Source organism: Giraffa tippelskirchi, chromosome 12 (genome assembly GCF_054371585.1).
Source record: "Giraffa tippelskirchi isolate mGirTip1 chromosome 12, T2T-mGirTip1v1.2.pri, whole genome shotgun sequence".
NCBI lineage: Eukaryota > Metazoa > Chordata > Mammalia > Artiodactyla > Giraffidae > Giraffa > Giraffa tippelskirchi.
In genome coordinates, this window is record NC_137286.1 from 66,372,087 (window position 1) to 66,390,693 (window position 18,607).

Consider the following 18,607-nt stretch of genomic DNA (forward strand, 5'->3'; position numbering starts at 1 on the left):
ATTTCTGAATGCTTAGCTTCTCTGTTGTGAAGAGGTTCCATTGGATGGAAACCCATTGGCGTACTTCGTTTTCCTCTTTCCCTTACTTGAAGAGACCCATTTCTACCTCGGCCCAGCAAATGGCAAGGAGACTCTGATGTTAAGGAGCCTTTGACCTACGCTTCTTTCTAGCTATCTCATGACATCAGTCTTTAGGGTGAGGTTTTTCCCCGATATTGAGGTGGTGTGAGATCAAAACCAATAGCATTCTTCAGATGTAGCTGTCTGGTTTTCCCATGGACATTTATTGAAGAGGCTTTCTTGTTCCCATTTGGATATTCTCCCCTTTTGTGTCAGAGATGAGTTGACCATGGATGCCGGGGTTTGTTTCTGGACCCTCAACTTTATTCCATCGATCTGGATCTGTGTGTGTTGTTGTATTCCCAATAGCATACTGTCCTGCTGCTGCCACTGCGCCTAAGTCACTTCAGTCGTGTCTGACTCTGCGCGACCCCATGGCCTGCAGCCTACCAGGCTCCTCCGTCCAGGGCGTTTTCCAGGCAAGAGTACTCGAGTGGGTCGCCATCGCCTTCTCCGATACTCTCCTGAGGATCCTAGTTTGGTCGTCTAATTTCCTTTCACACAACCTTGGATGTCCGTATCGGGGCTTTTTCGTCGGATTGTATTGACAATTTAGGCTCTTTTCTGTTTCCGTACCCCTTTTGCAATTCTTTGTTCGGTGCGAAAATGCATTGGCATTTTGGGAGGAATAGCATCGAAGCTGTGGATTGCCTTGTGGGGCTGTGACATCATTTTCCCAATAGGAATTCTTTCAAGCCCTGAGCACAGCTTCTCTTTCCAGTGGTTGGTGTGGGCTTGATCTTCCTTCTTCCATCTCTCGCCGTTTTGTGAGAACAGGTCCTTCCTTCCCTTCTGGGTTAGATGGACTCGTGGGTATCACTTCAGTGAATGGCATTGTCAGTGGGGGTGATAATTCCCTTCTCATTGGAAGACTTTGCTGTGAGTATTAGAAATGCAAGTGATTTCTCTTCCCCTTCCTCCCTGTCCATCTCTCAGAGCCACCGGGAAACAGAGGCCTCATCCAGGGTCACACAGGCCTGAGGGAGTGCAACTAGACTGTTGTTTCTTCAGGCCCTCAGTGCTGGACATCATCCGGGATACTCTGTGTGTGTCTTCCTCAGTCTGCTGTCCCTTCAGACCTTTCCCTAGTTTTCACAGGCTTGTCGTGTTGGTGTTCTTTGTCTGTTTGGAGACACATCCTTGAGAAGCTTTGTGTTTCCACTCATTCGTCTCGCGATGTATGACCTGTCTTTTGCTTTTGTAATGAGGTCTTTCCCACAGTAGATATCTTTGATTTTGCAAAGTCCACTGTATTCTCTGGGTTGTTTTGTGGGCTGCCTTTTTGTTTTGTGTGTGAAGACTCAAAGCACATGTCCGGTTTCTGCTCATTGTTCTTCTAGATTTGTGACAAATTTTCATGGAAACTTTGTCTAGGCATAACTGGAAGTGAACTCGGTGTAAGGTGTCAAGTCTCCATCTCCATTCATGTCATGCCCTGCAGTTTCCAATTCCCTGTTCCTGAGTGGTTTTGGAGACCTTGTGGGAAGTTTGGTTGCATCGGAGTTTGCGTTTCCACCTTGAGTAGATTCACACTGTTCTGCCCTCAGGGACACTGTCAAGGGGGAGTGAGGAGCAGCCTGCACTTCCAGCAGTGACCACACGGTGGGGCGAGTGCTGCTCTCCCCTCTGGGAGCCCCAGGCCACAGGCATCCCAGTGAGGAGCCAGCTCTGTGCTCAGCTGAAAGGAGTTAGTCTCTCAGGAGCCTCTGAGCCCTTGCCTTTGGATCACCCAGGGTGGGCATTTGCTGTGACAGAAAAAATTGCCCTGAATTCCATGGACGGAAGAGCCTGGCTGTGTAGAGTTCGTGAGTTGCCGTGAATCAGACACAACTGAGGACACAAAAATTCAATAGACTAAAACACTTTTTGGGGGTGGGGGGAGTGAAAGGGGGTGATGTGGGGTTTTTTGTCTTATATAATAGCCGAGGGAAATCTAGTTTAAACCTAAATTCACATAGATGGGAAAGGTATAGCTCTCCGTCACCCTATTAAAAAAAAAAAAAAAACGTCTTAACTTTTCTGAAAGCTTATTTAGTAGCTTCCTTGAGCAGTTCATTCTGAAGGATTTTTTTTTTTTTTCTTTGACATTGGCCTCATTAAAAAGTACGGTTTGCCTTTACTGGATAATTTTGTTCATTGGTTTGTTAGGGAATCTTGGTAATATTTGAGTTTCCTGGGGAGTATGGTCACATGACCTGGCCCTGGCCAATCGGTGCTTTCCACCTCCCTGGCCACTGTGATTGGCTCCGGACTGGGGCAGTGCCCAATCGGGGCCCAGAGCCGGGCCTCACGTTGGAAGCCAGGGGAAGACGAGCTCTCGTCCTGCTGGGGTAGGGGAAGGGGTGGGGCCGGGGGAGGGCAGGCTCCAGCAGTGGGAGGGGCTTGAGGTCCGCCTGCGGCAGTTGGTGACCTTCCTGCTCTCCTCAGGGCAGAGCCGCCGGCCTGAGAATGAGGGCGCTGCTGAGCCCAGGGGCTGAGATGGCCCGCTGCTGCTGTGGTCCCAGAGCTCCACCCGAGACCTGAGGGAGGCCGTCTGCCCGTGAGTCCTCTCCCGCTTGTCTGTCAGCTTGTTTGAACCATGCTGGGTTTTCTGCCCAGCTGGCTAAGGGGAGTCCCTGGAAATGCAAGGGTGTGGGTTTTGGCAGACTTCAGGGAAGACATGCCAGATGAGCCTGGGAGACTCCAGCTTAATCTGGATTCAGGAGATATCTCTTCGGGCCAGCTAGTAATTGTAGGATAAGCCTAATGAGTCTTCACAGGATGAAGAGAGTAACGTGCCAAGGTAGCAATCGATGTCCTCATTCGAGAGGATGAAGCTGGTGCTCAGAGAAGGGGGGAACTTGGCCAGAGCAAGGAGGTGTGCACCCAGACAGAACCCCCAGATCCGGCCATTTGAGCTCAGGGAGGCCACTGGTGTGGCTTGTCCCTGTGGCAGGGGCCGAGGCACGCAGCCCACCGTGATTCCTGCGGGGGCCTGACTTGGGAAGTGCCATCTGGTAGCTTTGAGACTCACCAAACCAAATTGCACTGGAGAGAGGAAGGACACCTTCCTTCATCCACCCCCCACCCCCGCCGGATTCCCACATACCCTGACCCCTTTCTCTTGATTTCGGAGCCATTTCCAGAGTCCCGCTCATATGACCTCATTCGAAGTGCACTGTGGACGAGCTGCCATCTGCAGCTGCTACCACAGCAGCCAAGTTCTTTAGCTCCCGAGTACCTCCCTTCCTTTGGAACTTGGGGGCCCTCTACTCCCCACTTGCACACCACAGACCTTTGCTGAGGATTGTGGGGACCCTCACTCAGTTTGCAGCACGTTGTAGCCATCCCTGTCCTCTCAATACCTCCCTTGCCACTCAGCTTGTGAGCCCCTTTGGAGCAGCGTGGCCCACCTGGCTGCAACGGAAGAGACACAGCTGACAGTGAAACAACAGCTTAGATCTGACAGCCGGAAAGCTCTGTCAAAAGGGACCTCCCTCTTCACACCATAGAGGCTGTAGGAGCCGCCAGGCTTTCGGAACCAGTGCTGGGGCCAAAATGACCCCACAGCCGTTTTCCTTCCTGGGGAGGGTTCTGGCTCGAGTGGGAATGGCTCAAGTCTCCTAAGGTTCTGAAAGCCCACTGTGTGCAGATTCACAGTACACAGAGAGGAGAAGGTGGAGTCCTGCCCTGGAGGTGGTCACAGCTCACGGATGAGCCAGGCAGGCAGGCAGGCAGGCAGGCAGGCAGGGCATGAGAACACCTGAGCTGCCTTCATGAGTGAATGGTGTGGGAGCAGAGGAAGAGAAGCCGGTCTGCTCCCTCATGTGGTGCCCAGGGCAGGTTGTCCCCAGAGGAAACCCTTACGACGGTGAGGACTCTCACTGCTGTTTCCCAAGGGGTTCCGTCGGTGCGTGTCTTCCCCGGAGCGGTCAGGCCGTCTCTAAAGTACACTGGCCATGGGCATTGCCTCTCCTTGGAACTTCCCACGTGTTTCTCTTTTTTATGGAACAGTGATTTTTCTAGAGGGGTTCTGGGCCACAAGGTTGTTGGGTCATTTTCTAGCCTTCTGTCGTGAAGAACGCTTTCCTGGGCGTTGGGGTGGTTTGTTGTTCCAGCTCCCTTTCTTGGCTTCTTTTGGGAGCTGGTGCAACAAGAGGAGCTCAGCCTCTGCCTTCTGGCTGAGATGTCACCCTTCAAACAGCAATGCCTGCCTGGAGATAATGATGGCATTTGCCAAAAGGGCTTCGTTTGGCACATGATATCTTGAAAGGACGTACACCGTCCTGTCAGCTATCAAAGGCTAGTTCAAATGACATAAAAATGAGAACTCTCCAATGGAGTCTTACAGTAGGTGGAGAGTCCGAAAGAAACTCCTTCAGTCATTTCACTGAGAGTCATTGATTGGGGACACCAAGAATATAGGAAGGAATGCAGAAAGAAAAGATGAAATTGTGTTCAGGATCGGGGGGAGGGATGAACAGGGCGTGCTTGCCTTGAATCCAGGCTTTGTTGGGGGGTGGGGCATAAAGATCAAACGGGTCTGAAACCACAAAGTGGTGATGGTAACACAGTATCACCAGAGTTACACAACAGTGTTCCCAAATTGCAACAATGATGAAAAAGTTTACTCATCCCAACTTAACCAACAAAAATACAGGAAACCATACAAAAAATAAAACATCACCAGAAAGGTGGAAACAAACCAAATGCAAAGCAGTTCAGGGGAAAGGAACTCCATGTCCCCTGGGGGCAGACCGAGTTGACAGCGTCCACGGTGAGCCGACAGGGATGGAGGCGGCAGAGCCGACCGCTCCCCTGGACGTGGTGTTTCCGGCAAGGGCTCTGGGTCTCTGTCCAGAGCGGGGGCTCGTTCTTCCTGCAGGGGTGGGTGAGTCATCGTCGGCGTCTGGGTGTTGCGCGGGAGCCAGGGCAGTCTCTCCCTGCTGAGGCGGTGACTCCTCCTCTGCCTCGGGTTCTCCTGCCAAAGCCCGAGCAGGTACAGGTGCACGTGGAGGTGGAGGTTCTGGCTGAGGGGGTGGGACATCAGTGCCTGGGGCTGGGGGTCCTGCAGGCACGGAGATCCGATCTGCCCGGTGTGCTGGCCAGAACCCAGCTGGCCTGGTGTCTCTGCGAGGGCAAGTCTCGGTTCTCCATCTGCCCTCGGTGGATCCCTGGGTCCTGCACCTGGAGCCACCACCTCTGTAGGGACAGGTCTGGGAAGTGGAGCCTGGTTCCAGTTGGAGGCCAGTGCTAGAGCTGGGGGAGAAGCAAAGTTTGCCCACAGGCCAGCCTTGGCATGTGCGTATCCCGGGACAGAAAGCTTCCAAGAGATTCCCAAAGAATACCCAGGGTCGGATGTCTTTTGGGACTGAAGTGTGCAAGATGGGGGTGCGGGTGTGAGGCCAGCGCTTGCTGCAGGCCCAGCAGCATCTTTCGGGGACTCGTCCCTGTGTAGCTCAGCACCCCCTCCCCACAAACTCCCGTGCACCAGCCCCAGCGTCCTCACCTCTGTGCTCTGGCGTGCTGGGCTCCAGGTCCTCCTGCTGCCTCAGAGGCTGGGGTTCTCGGGACTCTGGGTCGGAGCCGGGTGTGCTCTGCTCCGTGGCAGCCTCAGACTGGGCCGCCGGGTGTATCCTGTGTGGTGTCTCGGCAGCAGGCCTTCCCCGCCTCCGCTTCGCCCCCGGTGGGGCTGATGCCTCCGTGGGCACGCTCACCTGGAGCCTGCACTGGGCCTCAGGGGCGGGGGGGTGGTGCTCTGACCCCTCCCTCCGGGAGGTGGACGGGGTGTCCCCGTCCTCGGCCTCATCACGTGGGAAGCTCTGCAACGACAGTGACCATCAGCCAGCCATGCTAGGACTTTTCCGAGCTGGGCCTGGCCAGTGGAGCCGCTGTTTCTGCCTGCTCGAACTTCTCTTCCCAGAAGGGTCAGAGACGTGTGTCTGCTCAGATCCCCACCCGGGAGGAAAGAGACCCACCTGAGGGTGTGAGGCCAGCCTGGGCGGCCGGCGCTGCCCGCACTCTCCCCATCCCAGCCAGCCTGCTCTCCCCTGGGGTGTGGACACAACTTGCCCGCAGGCTTCTGACCCCACATCCGCCTGGGCTTCCTTGAGGGAGACACACCCCGAGAAACCCGCATCCACACACACAGGCAAAGGACCCGGTGTTTCCGGGTGGCATGGGAGAGGTGGCCTGGCCCGGCCTGGGGCTCCCCGTGTTACCTTTCTGTTTCTCCGGGCAAAGGGCCAGAGGCCTCTCGGGGGTGCCCTGAGCCAACGTCGACAGGGTGCCCACGCACACTGCCTGTGAGCTCTCCTGAGGCCCTGGCCTCTGGGCAGGGGCAAACAGCAGAATATCCTGGCAGCAAGTGATCTGGCTGGGGGCTCCTCTCCGCTCTGGAGGCCTGGATACACGGGTTGCGGGTTCTGTTGGGTTCTGTTGCCGGCAGGTGACATCATTTCCTGGGGTTCGTGCTGAGGTCCCTTCCCCAAAACTTCCCAAGGGAATCTCTGGGTTTCTGACTGCTCGACCACCCCCCTTAGGCCATGTGCAGGCACAGTGACAGCCACACAGCCCAGCCCACAGCCCTGGGGAGGCCTGGGTACAGCCAGGGCCTGAGCTCCGAGGACCCCGCTGCTCTCAGACCAGGCTCCTTCTTCTCATAAGTGGTGTGGCCCTGGACAAGCGTATGCCCCTCAGGGTTTCCCCAGTCTCTCCATCTGCAGAGTGGGGGTCATTCTCCCATCTGCTTCCTAGGTCTGTCGGCCTACGAGCAGCTCCATGCCTTTCCACCTGGGGCCGATATCACGTGGAGCTTGTGCGCTGAGACTTCAGAAAGAAAGACTCCATCCAGGGCTGACACAGCACAGAATGGGGCAGAACGAGGCCTGGATGCGCCGTGGTACCCAGGAAAAGGCACTCCCCCTCCTGAGTGTTTTGAGACCCCGCATCCAAGTTGGAGGCGCGAAAGGAAGACTCGAAGGTCTCCCTCTCTTATAGAAAAGAGTAGCCAAATTTCTGGTCCTCTGTTTCCATTGAGATTCTGTTCAAGTGTCCCAGCTCGGCTTCTGCGGGTGGCTGAGCTTCTAATGGCTCCCTGCGTTCTTGTCTTTTCCTCTCCAAACCTTCCGTCCTTTTCCCCCTTCTGGGGTGGATGGGCGCTGTCATTGCTTCTACCTTCGAGACAGATTGATGAAACGTCTGGACCGTCGACTCCTTTCCTCTCTTTGGTTCCGTGTCTCTCTCTGTCTGTGTCCCTCTCTTTTCCCTTCTCGATTCAGTCTGTGTCTTCCTCTTTCTCTCTCGTGTGTGGATGGATGGATGCTAGGAATGCACATGTATATGATTAGATGAGGGTTATGTTTTAGGGATAGGTTAGAGGGAGAGAAAGGCTTTAGGTCGGAGTTGGTCATGGGGGAAGGGTCAAGGGTGGTGGTGGTGTTTCTTGGAATCTGAGTGCTGTGCGTTCTTCGTCTCTTTCCATATGAACCCCTTCTCAGATACACCACTTGCAAGGAGTCTCTCATGTTCCGTTTCCTATCTTTTGCATTTCTGAATGCTTAGCTTCTCTGTTGTGAAGAGGTTCCATTGGATGGAAACCCATTGGCGTACTTCGTTTTCCTCTTTCCCTTACTTGAAGAGACCCATTTCTACCTCGGCCCAGCAAATGGCAAGGAGACTCTGATGTTAAGGAGCCTTTGACCTACGCTTCTTTCTAGCTATCTCATGACATCAGTCTTTAGGGTGAGGATTTTCCCCGATATTGAGGTGGTGTGAGATCAAAACCAATAGCATTCTTCAGATGTAGCTGTCTGGTTTTCCCATGGACATTTATTGAAGAGGCTTTCTTGTTCCCATTTGGATATTCTCCCCTTTTGTGTCAGAGATGAGTTGACCATGGATGCCGGGGTTTGTTTCTGGACCCTCAACTTTATTCCATCGATCTGGATCTGTGTGTGTTGTTGTATTCCCAATAGCATACTGTCCTGCTGCTGCCACTGCGCCTAAGTCACTTCAGTCGTGTCTGACTCTGCGCGACCCCATGGCCTGCAGCCTACCAGGCTCCTCCGTCCAGGGCGTTTTCCAGGCAAGAGTACTCGAGTGGGTCGCCATCGCCTTCTCCGATACTCTCCTGAGGATCCTAGTTTGGTCGTCTAATTTCCTTTCACACAACCTTGGATGTCCGTATCGGGGCTTTTTCGTCGGATTGTATTGACAATTTAGGCTCTTTTCTGTTTCCGTACCCCTTTTGCAATTCTTTGTTCGGTGCGAAAATGCATTGGCATTTTGGGAGGAATAGCATCGAAGCTGTGGATTGCCTTGTGGGGCTGTGACATCATTTTCCCAATAGGAATTCTTTCAAGCCCTGAGCACAGCTTCTCTTTCCAGTGGTTGGTGTGGGCTTGATCTTCCTTCTTCCATCTCTCGCCGTTTTGTGAGAACAGGTCCTTCCTTCCCTTCTGGGTTAGATGGACTCGTGGGTATCACTTCAGTGAATGGCATTGTCAGTGGGGGTGATAATTCCCTTCTCATTGGAAGACTTTGCTGTGAGTATTAGAAATGCAAGTGATTTCTCTTCCCCTTCCTCCCTGTCCATCTCTCAGAGCCACCGGGAAACAGAGGCCTCATCCAGGGTCACACAGGCCTGAGGGAGTGCAACTAGACTGTTGTTTCTTCAGGCCCTCAGTGCTGGACATCATCCGGGATACTCTGTGTGTGTCTTCCTCAGTCTGCTGTCCCTTCAGACCTTTCCCTAGTTTTCACAGGCTTGTCGTGTTGGTGTTCTTTGTCTGTTTGGAGACACATCCTTGAGAAGCTTTGTGTTTCCACTCATTCGTCTCGCGATGTATGACCTGTCTTTTGCTTTTGTAATGAGGTCTTTCCCACAGTAGATATCTTTGATTTTGCAAAGTCCACTGTATTCTCTGGGTTGTTTTGTGGGCTGCCTTTTTGTTTTGTGTGTGAAGACTCAAAGCACATGTCCGGTTTCTGCTCATTGTTCTTCTAGATTTGTGACAAATTTTCATGGAAACTTTGTCTAGGCATAACTGGAAGTGAACTCGGTGTAAGGTGTCAAGTCTCCATCTCCATTCATGTCATGCCCTGCAGTTTCCAATTCCCTGTTCCTGAGTGGTTTTGGAGACCTTGTGGGAAGTTTGGTTGCATCGGAGTTTGCGTTTCCACCTTGAGTAGATTCACACTGTTCTGCCCTCAGGGACACTGTCAAGGGGGAGTGAGGAGCAGCCTGCACTTCCAGCAGTGACCACACGGTGGGGCGAGTGCTGCTCTCCCCTCTGGGAGCCCCAGGCCACAGGCATCCCAGTGAGGAGCCAGCTCTGTGCTCAGCTGAAAGGAGTTAGTCTCTCAGGAGCCTCTGAGCCCTTGCCTTTGGATCACCCAGGGTGGGCATTTGCTGTGACAGAAAAAATTGCCCTGAATTCCATGGACGGAAGAGCCTGGCTGTGTAGAGTTCGTGAGTTGCCGTGAATCAGACACAACTGAGGACACAAAAATTCAATAGACTAAAACACTTTTTGGGGGTGGGGGGAGTGAAAGGGGGTGATGTGGGGTTTTTTGTCTTATATAATAGCCGAGGGAAATCTAGTTTAAACCTAAATTCACATAGATGGGAAAGGTATAGCTCTCCGTCACCCTATTAAAAAAAAAAAAAAAGTCTTAACTTTTCTGAAAGCTTATTTAGTAGCTTCCTTGAGCAGTTCATTCTGAAGGATTTTTTTTTTTTTTCTTTGACATTGGCCTCATTAAAAAGTACGGTTTGCCTTTACTGGATAATTTTGTTCATTGGTTTGTTAGGGAATCTTGGTAATATTTGAGTTTCCTGGGGAGTATGGTCACATGACCTGGCCCTGGCCAATCGGTGCTTTCCACCTCCCTGGCCACTGTGATTGGCTCCGGACTGGGGCAGTGCCCAATCGGGGCCCAGAGCCGGGCCTCACGTTGGAAGCCAGGGGAAGACGAGCTCTCGTCCTGCTGGGGTAGGGGAAGGGGTGGGGCCGGGGGAGGGCAGGCTCCAGCAGTGGGAGGGGCTTGAGGTCCGCCTGCGGCAGTTGGTGACCTTCCTGCTCTCCTCAGGGCAGAGCCGCCGGCCTGAGAATGAGGGCGCTGCTGAGCCCAGGGGCTGAGATGGCCCGCTGCTGCTGTGGTCCCAGAGCTCCACCCGAGACCTGAGGGAGGCCGTCTGCCCGTGAGTCCTCTCCCGCTTGTCTGTCAGCTTGTTTGAACCATGCTGGGTTTTCTGCCCAGCTGGCTAAGGGGAGTCCCTGGAAATGCAAGGGTGTGGGTTTTGGCAGACTTCAGGGAAGACATGCCAGATGAGCCTGGGAGACTCCAGCTTAATCTGGATTCAGGAGATATCTCTTCGGGCCAGCTAGTAATTGTAGGATAAGCCTAATGAGTCTTCACAGGATGAAGAGAGTAACGTGCCAAGGTAGCAATCGATGTCCTCATTCGAGAGGATGAAGCTGGTGCTCAGAGAAGGGGGGAACTTGGCCAGAGCAAGGAGGTGTGCACCCAGACAGAACCCCCAGATCCGGCCATTTGAGCTCAGGGAGGCCACTGGTGTGGCTTGTCCCTGTGGCAGGGGCCGAGGCACGCAGCCCACCGTGATTCCTGCGGGGGCCTGACTTGGGAAGTGCCATCTGGTAGCTTTGAGACTCACCAAACCAAATTGCACTGGAGAGAGGAAGGACACCTTCCTTCATCCACCCCCCACCCCCGCCGGATTCCCACATACCCTGACCCCTTTCTCTTGATTTCGGAGCCATTTCCAGAGTCCCGCTCATATGACCTCATTCGAAGTGCACTGTGGACGAGCTGCCATCTGCAGCTGCTACCACAGCAGCCAAGTTCTTTAGCTCCCGAGTACCTCCCTTCCTTTGGAACTTGGGGGCCCTCTACTCCCCACTTGCACACCACAGACCTTTGCTGAGGATTGTGGGGACCCTCACTCAGTTTGCAGCACGTTGTAGCCATCCCTGTCCTCTCAATACCTCCCTTGCCACTCAGCTTGTGAGCCCCTTTGGAGCAGCGTGGCCCACCTGGCTGCAACGGAAGAGACACAGCTGACAGTGAAACAACAGCTTAGATCTGACAGCCGGAAAGCTCTGTCAAAAGGGACCTCCCTCTTCACACCATAGAGGCTGTAGGAGCCGCCAGGCTTTCGGAACCAGTGCTGGGGCCAAAATGACCCCACAGCCGTTTTCCTTCCTGGGGAGGGTTCTGGCTCGAGTGGGAATGGCTCAAGTCTCCTAAGGTTCTGAAAGCCCACTGTGTGCAGATTCACAGTACACAGAGAGGAGAAGGTGGAGTCCTGCCCTGGAGGTGGTCACAGCTCACGGATGAGCCAGGCAGGCAGGCAGGCAGGCAGGCAGGCAGGGCATGAGAACACCTGAGCTGCCTTCATGAGTGAATGGTGTGGGAGCAGAGGAAGAGAAGCCGGTCTGCTCCCTCATGTGGTGCCCAGGGCAGGTTGTCCCCAGAGGAAACCCTTACGACGGTGAGGACTCTCACTGCTGTTTCCCAAGGGGTTCCGTCGGTGCGTGTCTTCCCCGGAGCGGTCAGGCCGTCTCTAAAGTACACTGGCCATGGGCATTGCCTCTCCTTGGAACTTCCCACGTGTTTCTCTTTTTTATGGAACAGTGATTTTTCTAGAGGGGTTCTGGGCCACAAGGTTGTTGGGTCATTTTCTAGCCTTCTGTCGTGAAGAACGCTTTCCTGGGCGTTGGGGTGGTTTGTTGTTCCAGCTCCCTTTCTTGGCTTCTTTTGGGAGCTGGTGCAACAAGAGGAGCTCAGCCTCTGCCTTCTGGCTGAGATGTCACCCTTCAAACAGCAATGCCTGCCTGGAGATAATGATGGCATTTGCCAAAAGGGCTTCGTTTGGCACATGATATCTTGAAAGGACGTACACCGTCCTGTCAGCTATCAAAGGCTAGTTCAAATGACATAAAAATGAGAACTCTCCAATGGAGTCTTACAGTAGGTGGAGAGTCCGAAAGAAACTCCTTCAGTCATTTCACTGAGAGTCATTGATTGGGGACACCAAGAATATAGGAAGGAATGCAGAAAGAAAAGATGAAATTGTGTTCAGGATCGGGGGGAGGGATGAACAGGGCGTGCTTGCCTTGAATCCAGGCTTTGTTGGGGGGTGGGGCATAAAGATCAAACGGGTCTGAAACCACAAAGTGGTGATGGTAACACAGTATCACCAGAGTTACACAACAGTGTTCCCAAATTGCAACAATGATGAAAAAGTTTACTAACTTAACCAACAAGTTCCCAACTTAACCAACAAAAATACAGGAAACCATACAAAAAATAAAACATCACCAGAAAGGTGGAAACAAACCAAATGCAAAGCAGTTCAGGGGAAAGGAACTCCATGTCCCCTGGGGGCAGACCGAGTTGACAGCGTCCACGGTGAGCCGACAGGGATGGAGGCGGCAGAGCCGACCGCTCCCCTGGACGTGGTGTTTCCGGCAAGGGCTCTGGGTCTCGGTCCAGAGCGGGGTCTCGTTCTTCCTGCAGGGGTGGGTGAGTCATCGTCGGCGTCTGGGTGTTGCACGGGAGCCAGGGCAGGCTCTCCCTGCCGAGGCGGTGACTCCTCCTCTGCCTCGGGTTCTCCTGCCAAAGCCCGAGCAGGTACAGGTGCACGTGGAGGTGGAGGTTCTGGCTGAGGGGGTGGGACATCAGTGCCTGGGGCTGGGGGTCCTGCAGGCACGGAGATCCGATCTGCCCGGTGTGCTGGCCAGAACCCAGCTGGCCTGGTGTCTCTGCGAGGGCAAGTCTCGGTTCTCCATCTGCCCTCGGTGGATCCCTGGGTCCTGCACCTGGAGCCACCACCTCTGTAGGGACAGGTCTGGGAAGTGGAGCCTGGTTCCAGTTGGAGGCCAGTGCTAGAGCTGGGGGAGAAGCAAAGTTTGCCCACAGGCCAGCCTTGGCATGTGCGTATCCCGGGACAGAAAGCTTCCAAGAGATTCCCAAAGAATACCCAGGGTCGGATGTCTTTTGGGACTGAAGTGTGCAAGAAGGGGGTGGGGGTGTGAGGCCAGCGCTTGCTGCAGGCCCAGCAGCATCTTTCGGGGACTCGTCCCTGTGTAGCTCAGCACCCCCTCCCCACACACTCCCGTGCACCAGCCCCAGCGTCCTCACCTCTGTGCTCTGGCGTGCTGGGCTCCAGGTCCTCCTGCTGCCTCAGAGGCTGGGGTTCTCGGGACTCTGGGTCGGAGCCGGGTGTGCTGAGCTCCGTGGCAGCCTCAGACTGGGCCGCCGGGTGTATCCTGTGTGGTGTCTCGGCAGCAGGCCTTCCCCGCCTCCGCTTCGCCCCCGGTGGGGCTGATGCCTCCGTGGGCACGCTCACCTGGAGCCTGCACTGGGCCTCAGGGGCGGGGGGGTGGTGCTCCGACCCCTCCCTCCGGGAGGTGGACGGGGTGTCCCCGTCCTCGGCCTCATCACGTGGGAAGCTCTGCAACGACAGTGACCGTCAGCCAGCCATGCTGGGACTTTTCCGAGCTGGGCCTGGCCAGTGGAGCCGCTGCTTCTGCCTGCTCGAACTTCTCTTCCCAGAAGGGTCAGAGACGTGTGTCTGCTCAGATCCCCACCCGGGACGAAAGAGACCCACCTGAGGGTGTGAGGCCAGCCTGGGCGGCCGGCGCTGCCCGCACTCTCCCCATCCCAGCCAGCCTGCTCTCCCCTGGGGTGTGGACACAACTTGCCCGCAGGCTTCTGACCCCACATCCGCCTGGGCTTCCTTGAGGGAGACACACCCCGAGAAACCCGCATCCACACACACAGGCAAAGGACCCGGTGTTTCCGGGTGGCATGGGAGAGGTGGGCTGGCCCGGCCTGGGGCTCCCCGTGTTACCTTTCTGTTTCTCCGGGCAAAGGGCCAGAGGCCTCTCGGGGGTGCCCTGAGCCAACGTCGACAGGGTGCCCACGCACACTGCCTGTGAGCTCTCCTGAGGCCCCGGCCTCTGGGCAGGGGCAAACAGCAGAACATCCTGGCAGCAAGTGATCTGGCTGGGGGCTCCTCTCCGCTCTGGAGGCCTGGATACACGGGTTGCGGGTTCTGTTGGGTTCTGTTGCCGGCAGGTGACATCATTTCCTGGGGTTCGTGCTGAGGTCCCTTCCCCAAAACTTCCCAAGGGAATCTCTGGGTTTCTGACTGCTCGACCACCCCCCTTAGGCCATGTGCAGGCACAGTGACAGCCACACAGCCCAGCCCACAGCCCTGGGGAGGCCTGGGTGCAGCCAGGGCCTGAGGTCCGAGGACCCCGCTGCTCTCAGACCAGGCTCCTTCTTCTCATAAGTGGTGTGGCCCTGGACAAGCGTATGCCCCTCAGGGTTTCCCCAGTCTCTCCATCTGCAGAGTGGGGGTCATTCTCCCATCTGCTTCCTAGGTCTGTCGGCCTACGAGCAGCTCCATGCCTTTCCACCTGGGGCCGATATCACGTGGAGCTTGTGCGCTGAGACTTCAGAAAGAAAGACTCCATCCAGGGCTGACACAGCACAGAATGGGGCAGAACGAGGCCTGGATGCGCCGTGGTACCCAGGAAAAGGCACTCCCCCTCCTGAGTGTTTTGAGACCCCGCATCCAAGTTGGAGGCGCGAAAGGAAGACTCGAAGGTCTCCCTCTCTTATAGAAAAGAGTAGCCAACTTTCTGGTCCTCTGTTTCCATTGAGATTCTGTTCAAGTGTCCCAGCTCGGCTTCTGCGGGTGGCTGAGCTTCTAATGGCTCCCTGCGTTCTTGTCTTTTCCTCTCCAAACCTTCCGTCCTTTTCCCCCTTCTGGGGTGGATGGGCGCTGTCATTGCTTCTACCTTCGAGACAGATTGATGAAAAGTCTGGACCGTCGACTCCTTTCCTCTCTTTGGTTCCGTGTCTCTCTCTGTCTGTGTCCCTCTCTTTTCCCTTCTCGATTCAGTCTGTGTCTTCCTCTTTCTCTCTCGTGTGTGGATGGATGGATGCTAGGAATGCACATGTATATGATTAGATGAGGGTTATGTTTTAGGGATAGGTTAGAGGGAGAGAAAGGCTTTAGGTCGGAGTTGGTCATGGGGGAAGGGTCAAGGGTGGTGGTGGTGTTTCTTGGAATCTGAGTGCTGTGCATTCTTCGTCTCTTTCCATATGAACCCCTTCTCAGATACACCACTTGCAAGGAGTCTCTCATGTTCCGTTTCCCATCTTTTGCATTTCTGAATGCTTAGCTTCTCTGTTGTGAAGAGGTTCCATTGGATGGAAACCCATTGGCGTACTTCGTTTTCCTCTTTCCCTTACTTGAAGAGACCCATTTCTACCTCCGCCCAGCAAATGGCAAGGAGACTCTGATGTTAAGGAGCCTTTGACCTACGCTTCTTTCTAGCTGTCTCATGACATCAGTCTTTAGGGTGAGGTTTTCCCCCGATATTGAGGTGGTGTGAGATCAAAACCAATAGCGTTCTTCAGATGTAGCTGTCTGGTTTTCCCATGGACATTTATTGAAGAGGCTTTCTTGTTCCCATTTGGATATTCTCCCCTTTTGTGTCAGAGATGAGTTGACCATGGATGCCGGGGTTTGTTTCTGGACCCTCAACTTTATTCCATCGATCTGGATCTGTGTGTTGTTGTTGTATTCCCAATAGCATACTGTCCTGCTGCTGCCGCTGCGCCTAAGTCACTTCAGTCGTGTCTGACTCTGCGCGACCCCATGGCCTGCAGCCTACCAGGCTCCTCCGTCCAGGGCGTTTTCCAGGCAAGAGTACTCGAGTGGGTCGCCATCGCCTTCTCCGATACTCTCCTGAGGATCCTAGTTTGGTCGTCTAATTTCCTTTCACACAACCTTGGATGTCCGTATCGGGGCTTTTTCGTCGGATTGTATTGACAATTTAGGCTCTTTTCTGTTTCTGTACCCCTTTTGCAATTCTTTGTTCGGTGCGAAAATGCATTGGCATTTTGGGAGGAATAGCATCGAAGCTGTGGATTGCCTTGTGGGGCTGTGACATCATTTTCCCAATAGGAATTCTTTCAAGCCCTGAGCACAGCTTCTCTTTCCAGTGCTTGGTGTGGGCTTGATCTTCCTTCTTCCATCTCTCGCCGTTTTGTGAGAACAGGTCCTTCCTTCCCTTCTGGGTTAGATGGACTCGTGGGTATCACTTCAGTGAATGGCATTGTCAGTGGGGGTGATAATTCCCTTCTCATTGGAAGACTTTGCTGTGAGTATTAGAAATGCAAGTGATTTCTCTTCCCCTTCCTCCCTGTCCATCTCTCAGAGCCACCGGGAAACAGAGGCCTCATCCAGGGTCACACAGGCCTGAGGGAGTGCAACTAGACTGTTGTTTCTTCAGGCCCTCAGTGCTGGACATCATCCGGGATACTCTGTGTGTGTCTTCCTCAGTCTGCTGTCCCTTCAGACCTTTCCCTAGTTTTCACAGGCTTGTCGTGTTGGTGTTCTTTGTCTGTTTGGAGACACATCCTTGAGAAGCTTTGTGTTTCCACTCATTCGTCTCGCGATGTATGACCTGTCTTTTGCTTTTGTAATGAGGTCTTTCCCACAGTAGATATCTTTGATTTTGCAAAGTCCACTGTATTCTCTGGGTTGTTTTGTGGGCTGCCTTTTTGTTTTGTGTGTGAAGACTCAAAGCACGTGTCCGGTTTCTGCTCATTGTTCTTCTAGATTTGTGACAAGTTTTCATGGAAACTTTGTCTAGGGATAACTGGAAGTGAACTCGGTGTAAGGTGTCAAGTCTCCATCTCCATTCATGTCATGCCCTGCAGTTTCCAATTCCCTGTTCCTGAGTGGTTTTGGAGACCTTGTGGGAAGTTTGGTTGCATCGGAGTTTGCGTTTCCACCTTGAGTAGATTCACACTGTTCTGCCCTCAGGGACACTGTCAAGGGGGAGTGAGGAGCAGCCTGCACTTCCAGCAGTGACCACACGGTGGGGCGAGTGCTGCTCTCCCCTCTGGGAGCCCCAGGCCACAGGCATCCCAGTGAGGAGCCAGCTCTGTGCTCAGCTGAAAGGAGTTAGTCTCTCAGGAGCTTCTGAGCCCTTGCCTTTGGATCACCCAGGGTGGGCATTTGCTGTGACAGAAAAAAATTGCCCTGAATTCCATGGACGGAAGAGCCTGGCTGTGTAGAGTTCGTGAGTTGCCGAGAATCAGACACAACTGAGGACACAAAAATTCAATAGACTAAAACACTTTTTGGGGGTGGGGGGAGTGAAAGGGGGTGATGTGGGGTTTTTTGTCTTATATAATAGCCGAGGGAAATCTAGTTTAAACCTAAATTCACATAGATGGGAAAGGTATAGCTCTCCGTCACCCTATTAAAACAAAAAAAAAACGTCTTAACTTTTCTGAAAGCTTATTTAGTAGCTTCCTTGAGCAGTTCATTGTGAAGGATTTTTTTTTTTTTTTCTGTGACATTGGCCTCATTAAAAAGTACGGTTTGCCGTTACTGGATAATTTTGTTCATTGGTTTGTTAGGGAATCTTGGTAATATTTGAGTTTCCTGTTGAGTATGGTCACATGACCTGGCCCTGGCCAATCGGTGCGTTCCACCTCCCTGGCCACTGTGATTGGCTCTGGACTGGGGCAGTGCCCAATCGGGGCCCGGGGCCGGGCCTCACGTTGGAAGCCAGGGGAAGACGAGCTCTCGTTCTGCTGGGGTAGGGGAAGGGGTGGGGCCGGGGGAGGTCAGGCTCCAGCAGTGGGAGGGGCTTGAGGTCCGCCTGCGGCAGTTGGTGACCTTCCTGCTCCCCTCAGGGCAGAGCCGCCGGCCTGAGAATGAGGGCGCTGCTGAGCCCAGGGGCTGGGATGGCCCGCTGCTGCTGTGGTCCCAGAGCTCCACCCGAGACCTGAGGGAGGCCGTCTGCCCGTGAGTCCTCTCCCGCTTGTCTGTCAGCTTGTTTGAACCATGCTGGGTTTTCTGCCCAGCTGGCTAAGGGGAGTCCCTGGAAATGCAAGGGTGTGGGTTTTGGCAGACTTCAGGGAAGACATGCCAGATGAGCCTGGGAGACTCCAGCTTAATCTGGATTCAGGAGATATCTCTTCGGGCCAGCTAGTAATTGTAGGATAAGCCTAATGAGTCTTCACAGGATGAAGAGAGTAACGTGCCAAGGTAGCAATCGATGTCCTCATTCGAGAGGATGAAGCTGGTGCTCAGGGAAGGGGGGAACTTGGCCAGAGCAAGGAGGTGAGCACCCAGACAGAACCCCCAGATCCGGCCATTTGAGCACAGGGAGGTCACTGGTGTGGCTTGTCCCTGTGGCAGGGGCCGAGGCACGCAGCCCACCCTGATTCCTGCGGGGGCCTGACTTGGGAAGTGCCATCTGGTAGCTTTGAGACTCACCAAACCAAATTGCACTGGAGAGAGGAAGGACACCTTCCTTCATCCACCCCCCACCCCCGCCGGATTCCCACATACCCTGACCCCTTTCTCTTGATTTCGGAGCCATTTCCAGAGTCCCGCTCATATGACCTCATTCGAAGTGCACTGTGGACGAGCTGCCATCTGCAG

General features: G+C 54.1%; 1 protein-coding gene and 1 long non-coding RNA gene across 2 annotated transcripts in view; one reads left to right on the forward strand and one right to left on the reverse strand.

The window, feature by feature from the left end:
* The window catches only part of LOC145530002 (uncharacterized), a 1,493,464-nt gene that overhangs the window by 1,274,398 nt on the left and 200,459 nt on the right, over nt 1–18,607 (forward strand). Inside the window, exons 154-155 of the long non-coding RNA XR_014071397.1 lie at nt 2,548–2,659; nt 10,192–10,303. This is a non-coding gene — a long non-coding RNA (uncharacterized LOC145530002). The remainder of the gene's footprint in view (nt 1–2,547; nt 2,660–10,191; nt 10,304–18,607) is intronic.
* On the reverse strand, nt 4,710–9,765 carry LOC145529843 (uncharacterized). The gene is made up of 3 exons (XM_081550604.1): nt 6,321–9,765; nt 5,609–5,921; nt 4,710–5,358 (listed from the first exon to the last, which is right to left on the reverse strand). The coding sequence occupies exons 1-3, from the start codon at nt 6,555–6,557 to the stop codon at nt 4,727–4,729; spliced, it is 1,182 nt and encodes a 393-aa protein (XP_081406730.1). The 5' UTR covers nt 6,558–9,765; the 3' UTR covers nt 4,710–4,726.